At 39.4% G+C, this 9,212-nt stretch overlaps 1 protein-coding gene across 2 annotated transcripts in view; it reads right to left on the bottom strand.

Moving 5' to 3' along the window:
* Window positions 1-9,212, bottom strand: part of NCOR1 (nuclear receptor corepressor 1) — a 150,409-nt gene that overhangs the window by 93,647 nt on the left and 47,550 nt on the right. For both annotated transcript variants that reach the window (XM_007462662.1, XM_007462663.1), the window contains one exon: window positions 1,813-1,926. In XM_007462662.1, coding sequence (XP_007462724.1) covers window positions 1,813-1,926 — 114 coding nt within the window. The remainder of the gene's footprint in view (window positions 1-1,812; window positions 1,927-9,212) is intronic.

The raw sequence follows: 9,212 nt of genomic DNA, 5'->3' as shown, positions 1-9,212 counted from the left end.
CCTGCTGATGGGCATCAAGGAACATTTACTACACTAGCTAATGAAAAAAAAATACATATATATAAATTAACACAAACTGAATTCTCTATCAGATCTTGTTCAATAGTTTTCAGTCCTCACATCCTAGTCAGGCAACCACAGAATTCACTAACACTGGAACTATTTATTAGGCCTGTAAGAGAAGGCTAATTAAGAAATTCAATCAATTAATAAATATCATTGAATTCAATGTATTTGAAAAGTAACTCATACTAAGAAGTCAATATATTATTTTATAAGATCCTTTTCCATTATTATCAGCTCTAACCCCTATTTACTTTACCCCTGAAGTCACAAACTGGCCATGAAGCCTATCAGCCCTCAGAAGTACTTTCTTGTTCTCCAGTGTGTTTTTTTTTAAAAGCAGGAGATTTCATATAAAATCCATGTACCTTGCTTCTCTTAAACAAGGGAGCACCTGTTGACCTCAGGCCACATCCCTGCAAGGACCCCAGCGTCACTGCCCTCCAGGCATGCCCTGAGGGGTCCTCATCACTCCTTCCACCGACTGCCCTTCACCCTCACTGGACTCATCTTCACGCAGGTTGTTCTGCCCAATAAATTGGACTGATTTTGAACCCAGTCAAGGAACTAGTAATAACTGTCCATATTTCTGCCTCTCGGTGACTTAAAATTCCTTAAGTATTGTGTACCTGATGACTTTCGGTTATCTATCTACACACACACATACACCTGAGTCCAAGATCATTTCTATAAAAGTGTACTTAATGACTATCTCACAGCTGCTTTTCTTAAGGTCAATTTCCTTTAGGATCTGGGCTAACCTCGCTACAGGATACCTGTGTAAGACTCCACCCACTACAAGGCACATAAACTGAAATGACAGTCCCCAACTTCTACCTTATGATCACCTTAAGCTGACAAGCCAATTCTCTACCATAGTACTTAAAGCATATAATTCTTTCTTGAACTGGGGGCTTCTGGAAGCCCAGTGTTAAGCAGCTCTGTTGAAAGGTTTTCTTCACATTAAGGTGAAATCAGTTTCCCTTTAACTGCTAGTTCCTGGGCTCAATTCTGGCCAAAAACTAACTTCAGCATCACAAAATTATTCATAGAATTGAGGCCTGGCTTTCCTAAATCCGTGGACACTTTTCAGCGGCCATGGCTCACGGGCCCAGCCGCTCCGCAGCATGTGGGATCTTCCCGGACCGGGACATGAACCCGTGTCCCCTGCATCGGCAGGCGGACTCTCAACCACTGCGCCACCAGGGAAGCCCCCGTGGACACTTTTAATTATGAGTATGAAAGAAGAAATTATTTTAACAAACCTAAAAAGGAAAGTTGACCTAAAGGTCAATGGCCTCATACTTTGTTAACTAAAACTCAAAAGCACAGCCCAGCTATCAGTTCTGAAGCAGATAATGCAAGCCATTTCCACGTCCAATGACCATCTCTACTAGAATAGTGTAGTTGGCATTAAATGTTGCTTATAAAGTGAAAAACTACAGAATGGCTGTATTATGTGCTACACACTTGCTTACCACTATTTATATAACAGGAGAGAGACTCAGCTGATAAAATTATACTGTCACAAAATAGTATTATACCATATAAAATGCAAATGAAATATTAAATAATTTAAGACACAACTATCAACTTTTCTTCAGTATATAAAGAAAAAACACCAAGCTTCAAAGTTTAAGAACATTAAAAATTATAACAGAAAGCAGGTTTAATACAATTAATATTACCACAGAATACACAGATGACTGGTTTTAAAGGCCTGTGCCGTCGGGAATGGCATGAACTTACCCGATTTTCATCGTAAATAATTTGGACAATACTGCGGTGTTTCTGCTCCACGGGAGGAGGGGACACAGGCTTCTCAGGCTCTGGAGGTTTAGCAGCTTCTTCTTCAAGCTGTTGCTAAGAGACCCAGAAAGGAAGAGTCAGGCATCTGCTGCACATCAGCCCCACTAGTAATTAATCACCAGAGATAACACATGCTTCTGAGCAATGCTTTGCTGATTCTATAGGGTAATCACTTAATCTACTAGAGCCTAATGGACCCAAAGGCTCTAACGAACCCAATCAGATTTATTTTGACTAATAACTAAACAACATAAGTCATCATTTGAAAAATCCTTTTATATTTTAATTCTGATAAATTTAAAGCAAAATAGTAAGAGAATCTAAACATATGAAGGTAGCCCATCTACCTCTATCACAATGACCTCTTGTGGCACTGTAATAATGCTTTTCTGTGTTATAGACACACAGTATGTGTTAATGTCTGGCGGGGAGAGTATGGTAGAATGTTTAAGGGTTAATCCTTAAGTCAGCACAGCACCATCCTCTACCCTACTCCCCTGCCAAACTTTATACTCTATAGCGAAGAGGCCCTGGGAAAACCCAAAGAATATGGACTGCTGGTGTGTGCAATCACAAAGCAGGAGCCTATCTGAATTACTCTGCCCAGGATTCAGCCTTAGGGTCCACCTTTGCAAACGGCTTGATCCTAGGACCCCTTCTAGTCCTTACCCCAATCTTGAGCAAGTATACAAACCCCTCAACATGTAAAGTAGGGATATTAATCCTATCTACCACATAGCTTTCTGAGAGGATTAAATGACTCAATATATGGCAAGCACAACTATAAACAGTCAGTAACTATTACCTACAATTATTACTGAAGTAAGGACTGACTCAGCTAGGTTCACCGCTTTTTGTCTTCCATCACCTAACTAGCGCCTGATACCTAGTAAATGCTCAACAAATAGCTACATGGATATAAGTTCACTGAATGAGATGATAAAAAAGACATTAGGTGAAGATGGGTAAGTCTACCAAAGGCCTAGCAGAAAAAAAATCACCTATACTACCAAGTAAGGCTGATAGTCAAGGTTCCTAGTCATTTCAGTCAGCCCGCACCCAAATGAAAGGATGAAAATCCTCCAGTGAGGACCACTTCCATTTTGGAACAGAAAGTGCTCTTGCAACCTGCTATCTGTGTGAGCAAAAGAAATTTGGAGTTCTGAGATCATTTTTATGGGAATGAGTTCTTCAACCATGCCCTTTTATTCCTTTGGTCAGAGGGCCTTCTTTTAGAATCCCCGTTAAGTAGGTGCAGAGAAAGAAATAAACAAGTTTCAGGAAATCACATTTTGTTCTTAGTAGCTAAGTAGCCCTGGGACAAAACCACAGTAACAGAAAGTCTAAAAACAAAACAAAACAAAAAAACTTTCCTCACCTATTCTTTTACATTAACTTTATGATAATTTTGGCAAACTTTAAAAATAAATTTAGTTAGAATTTTTATTGAAATTGTATAAAATGTGAATTAACATGAGCTCACATTATTAATACTGTGTTTCTATTCTGCTGTATTTATTTTCTCAAGTTGTCTTTTATATTCTTCAATAAAATTTATAGCTCCTGTATATCTCATAAGTCATACACTATATCTCATTATTTTTCATTATTTTAATGGGTTACATGTTATTGAGCATTCACTATGTGACACATATATTAATACATTCATTATCTCAACTCATACAACAATCTCATGATTCATTTGGTGTTATTAGTATTATTACTATTTTATACATGAAGAAACTAAAGAAAAGTAAAAATATGACCAACCCAGAAGAATAAGACCCACTAAGACTTAAAAGAATTGTCAGTAAACCTAATATGATTTAATAAATAAAAGAGGGCTCAACATATTTTAAAAAAAGGCAAGGGGGGGGGATATTTTTTAAATGACCAAGCAGATTTTTTAAATGAGCCAAATAAAAATTCCAGCACTAAAAACATAATTATTGAGGGACTTCCTTGGTGGTCCAGTAGGTAAGACTCCAACGTTCCCAAGGCAGCGGGCATGGGTTTGATTCCTGCTCGGGGAACTAGATCCACATGCAAGCTGCAACTAAAATATTCCACGTGCCACAACTAAGACCCAGTGCAGCCAAATAAATAAATAAATGCTTAAAATAAAAACGTAATTATTGAAATTGAAAATACACTTGACAGCAGATATGACAGAAATGAAGATACTGCACACAGTTAAGCTTGAAGAAGGAAAAAATGGGAAAGAAAAGCAATTAAGAGACATGGAAGACAGAGTGATAAAATATTACATCTAGCAGGACTTTCAAAAGATGATAAAGAGGGCTTCCCTGGTAGCGCAGTGGTTGGGAGTCCGCCTGCCAGTGCAGGGGACGTGGGTTCGTGCCCCGGTCCGGGAGGATCCCGCATGCCGCGGAGCGGCTGGGCCCGTGGGCCATGGCCGCTGGGCCTGCGCGCCCGGAGCCTGTGCTCCGCAGCGGGAGAGGTCACAGCAGTGCGAGGCCCGCCTACCGCAAAAAAAAAAAAAAAAAAAAAAAAAGATGATAAAGAAACTGTAGGAAAGGGTTTTGTAAAAAAGATAATGGCTAAGGAATTTTCCGGAACTCATGAAAAACTCTAACACATTCAGGAAGTCAAGTGAGTCTCAACCTGGAAAGATTTAAAAAACAAAACAAAGAAACAAAAAAAAACACCTACTCCTAAAGAAATCATAGTAAAAACAACAGCACTCAAAGTTACTGAAAGCAGCCAGAGAGAAAATTCACTCTCCACAAAAGAACACAAATTGGACTAAGGGCTGATCTCCTCGCAATGAAAGGAAAAAGACAGCATGCAGGGAAAACTGAGAAAATAACCACATTCCAAACAAAGATACCTTCCAATAACAGCCATAAGTAAAAGACAACAGCTAAGTTATGAAGACCAAACAAACACTGAACTCTCCAGCTAACAGATCCTCACTAAAGGAAATTCTAAAGGACATTCTTCAAGAGGAAGCACATTCTCACAAATGGAAGATCTGTGTTGCAAGGAACGATGGGCAAATAAGATGACATATATGTGGGTGAACCGAAATGAAGATTGACCATATAAAATAATAATGCCTTTGGCAGTTTTAAAAAAATAAGACAGAACTAAAATATATGACAACAATAGCATAAAAGTCGGGAGGAAAGAAAGAAATCAAGAAATTCTTTGCCCTCCTATACTCAAGAAGATGGTTAAGATACTACTTAGTTTTAGGCTTCGAGTTAAACACTGTTAAAATTTCTGGGGAACCACTATAAACAAAGAAATAAGGTATAAAATCCAAACTGGTGGAGCAGGAGAAGATGGAATAAGACAATCAATTCAAAATAAGGATTGGAAAAAACAAACAAGAACATCAATATCAGCATAAAAAAGACAGGACAGGGACTTCCCTGGTGGTCCAGTGGTTAAGACTCTGTGCTTCCACTGCCAGGGGCATGGGTTCATTACCTGGTCAGGGAACTAAGAGCCCACATGCCACATGGTGAGGCCAAAAAAAAAAAAGACAAATAGAAGGCATAAAATAGTTTTAAAATAATTGAGATATTACCAATCATCATCATCAACTTTTTCTTTTTTTATAAATTTATTTTATTTATTTATTTTTGGCTGCATGTGGGCTTTCTCTAGTTGCAGTGAGTGAGGGCTACTCTTCGTTGCGGTGCGCGGGCTTCTCATTGCGGTGGCTTCTCTTGTTGTGGAGCATGGGCTCTAGGCGCCTGCGCTTCAGTAGTTGCAGAGTGTGGGCTTAGTAGTTGTGGCTCACGGGCTCTAGAGCACAGGCTCAGTAGATGTGGCGCATGGGCTTAGTTGCTCCATGGCATGTGGGATCTTTCCGGACCAGGGCTCGAACCTATGTCCCCTGTATTGGCGGGCAGATTCTTTTTTTTTTTTTTTGATGTTGGGGGTAGGATTTTATTAATTAATTAATTTATTTTTGCTGTGTTGGGTCTTTGTTTCTGTGTGAGGGCTTTCTCTAGTTGTGGCAAGCGGGGGCCACTCTTCATCGCAGTGCGCAGGCCTCTCACTATCGCGGCCTCTCCTGTTGCAGAGCACAGGCTCCAGACACGCAGGCTCAGTAGTTGTGGCTCGTGGGCCCAGTTGCTCCGCGGCATGTGGGATCCTCCCAGACCAGGGCTCGAACCCGTGTTCCCCGCATTAGCACACAGATTCTCAACCACTGCGCCACCAGGGAGGCCCAGCAGGCAGATTCTTAACCACTGCACCGCCAGGGAACATCATCGTCAATTTAAAAGAACTAAATTACCCTGTGGAAAGACAGTTTGTCAGACTCAATAAAAAACAAAACCCAGATACATACTTATATAAGAGATATACCTAAAATACAAGCACAGAAAGTAAAGGGAAAGAAAAAGATACACTAACCTATATCAACCAAAAGAATGCTGATCTAACTACATCAATATCAGGCAAAGCAGACTTTATGGTAAACAAAGCATTGGCAAGGATGTGGAGAAAAGGGATCTCTTGTGCACTGTTGCTGGGAATGTAAACTGGTGCAGCCACTACGGAAACAGTTCCTCAAAAAGTTAAAATAGAACTCCCATATGATCCAGCAATTCCACTTCTGGTTATTTATCCAAAGAAAAAAACATAAACAAGAAGATATATGCACCCCCATGTTCACTGCAGCAGTTTTTTTTGGGGGGGGTCATCATTAAAAGGGGTCAAAATGGGAAATGAAAGGGAGAACAACAGAGTTTGGGGTTGCTGGGGCTTCAGAGGTGCAGGCTAGTTCCACAGTTTGATTTCCTCCTGGCCATTAAGGTAGGAATTTGAGGATTTTACAAGAGCTGAAAGAGTGCCACTTGAGAATGGAAAGCGGTAACTGGGAGGTTGCTGTCCACATTGTCAGAACCCAGTTTAGTTCACGAGCCTTCACATATAGGGTCAATTATAGTTTTCAGACTTTTTTGTAAGTTCAATACTTCTTGAAGACCTTCCAAAAAGCAGGCTTCCCAGGGGAATGTGAATTCACTAGCAGATTTGGCAGCTCACTCCAAACAAGCCTAGTTTTAGGCAAATAAAGTTGGCCTAAAAGACAGTTTAGCCCCAGCTCTTCTGTGCAAACACATCACCATTCCTGAGTCTCTTCTACAGAGAAATCTTGCATCTGCCACTGTATAAATTTCTTCAAGAGCTGGGCTGAAAGGCAGAAATCTTGGACTCCTAGCATGCATCTAAATTTAGGCTTGGACATATTTTCTGGGGCATATTTTGTGTTTAGTTTCCCTTTCATGACGGAAGAGATGAAGAGAAGCATCAATAAAATCAGGGGCCCGTGTTTCCATATTAATATGAACCTGCTGGCCTTGGAGAGTCTCCCAGAGAGGTGGGGGGGGGGGCGTGTGTGGGGGGGGGGGGGGGGGCGTGTGTGGTTTGCAGGGGCGGGGGGTGGACCTGGCCACTGCTCACCCTTGGGACACAAGACACTGGCAGCAGCCACTCTTAGGAGCTCCCCCACTGCGTAGATGCTGGTACTATAGCGGGCCCCACTGCAGCATTATTCACAATAGCCAAGACATGGGAACAACCTCAGTGTCCACCAACAGGTGAATGGATAAAGAAGATGTGGTATACACACACAATGGGCTATTATTTACCCATACAAAAAGAATGGACTCTCATCTTTTGCAACAACATGGATGGACCCCGAGGGCATTATTTTAAGTGAAGTCAGACGGAGAAAGACAAATACAGGTGGATCTCACTTATGTGTAGAATCTTGAAAGAAAGACAGGAAGGGAAGGAAAGAGGTAAAGGAAGGTAGGAAACAAAGAAAGGAAGGAAGGAAAGGAAGGAGAGAAAGAAAGAAAAGGAAAGAAAGGAAGGAAAGAGGGGAAAGAAGGAAGGAGGGGAGGGGAAGAAACAGGAGCTGGTAGATGCAAAGAACAGACTGGTGGTGGCAGGGGCAGTGGGGAGATGGACCAAATGGGTGAATAGAGTCAAAAGGTACAAACTTCCAATTATAAAATAAATAAGTCATGGAGATGTAAAGTACAGCTTGGTAACTATGGTTAACAACACTGTACTGTATATTTGAAAGTTGCTAAGACAGTAGATCTTAAAAGTTCTCATCACAAGAAAAAAAATTCTGAACTATATGTAGTGATGGATGGTTAACTAGCCTTATTGTGGAGATCTTTTTGCAATACATTCAAATATAAAATCATTATGTTATACACCTGCAATTAATATAACGTTGCATGTCAATTTTTTTACCTCAATTTTTTAAAAATTGAGAACTACTAGGAAAAAGAGACAAATCCAAAATCATAGTGGTAACTGATAAGTTACAGACAAAAACGAGAGAAGATATGGTTGATTTTTTAAAGTAGTGAATATACAATCTTCTCAAGTATGCCCAGAGTATTTTTATGAAATCGATCATCATCTAGGCCAAAATTCAAGAACCAATTATTTCAAAAGACTGGGTATTAGAGACCATTCTCTCTGGCCACAATAAAGTTAGAAATCAAATAACCAAAAATAGTCAAGAAAACATTATATATAAGAAATTTAAAAGAACACTTTTATTAATACAGGAGTTGAAAAAGAAACCAGGATGGATAATAAAACGCATTATAAATTAAAACTTACTGAATGAAGTTCAAGTAGTGCACAGGGAGAAGGGGGAAGAAAAAACTAAAAAGTTAATGTTGACAAATTATAAAAGAGCAGAATAAAACCAAAGAGGAAATAAGAAGCAGAAACTGATGATACAGAAGATACAACTATATTCCCCAAAATGAGTGAAAAATCTCCAGAAGAAATAGAAGTGCATGTTTTTAAATTGAATCACTAATTTTAAAATACTTTTTACACAAAAAATACCCACTAGATCCAGCTGATTTTACCAAATAATTACAATCTTAAACTATTTCAGAGTTTAGAAAGGTTGTGACATTAGCATGATCTGTTACCAAACCAGACAAGAACAGTATAAGAAAAGAAAATGACAGGCTTATCTATCTCACAAATAAGATACAAAAACCCCAAAATAAATACTGGTAAGTCAAGTCCAGCAATTTATTAAAAATAGATAATACATCATGACTAAGTTAGGTTAAATGTAGAAATTCACAGGTGATTTAACACTAGAACAATAACTGATGTCATACACCTTATTAATATATTTTAAAGGAGAATAATAAGATCAACAAACTTATGCAGAAAAAGCATCTGGTGAACTTCAATGTCCCTCATGATTAAATTCTCAGCACACCGGACCAGATGGGAATTTCCCAATCTGAGGAAGGATGTCTATAATACTGACATCATAACCAGTGGTAGTAAAAAGTAAAAGGCATTCC

This window comes from Lipotes vexillifer, unplaced genomic scaffold (assembly GCF_000442215.2).
Source record: "Lipotes vexillifer unplaced genomic scaffold, Lipotes_vexillifer_v1.1 scaffold982, whole genome shotgun sequence".
Classification (NCBI taxonomy): Eukaryota; Metazoa; Chordata; class Mammalia; order Artiodactyla; family Lipotidae; genus Lipotes; species Lipotes vexillifer.
Note: the sequence above shows the minus strand (reverse complement) of the source record. Positions and strands in the feature narration are given on the sequence as shown.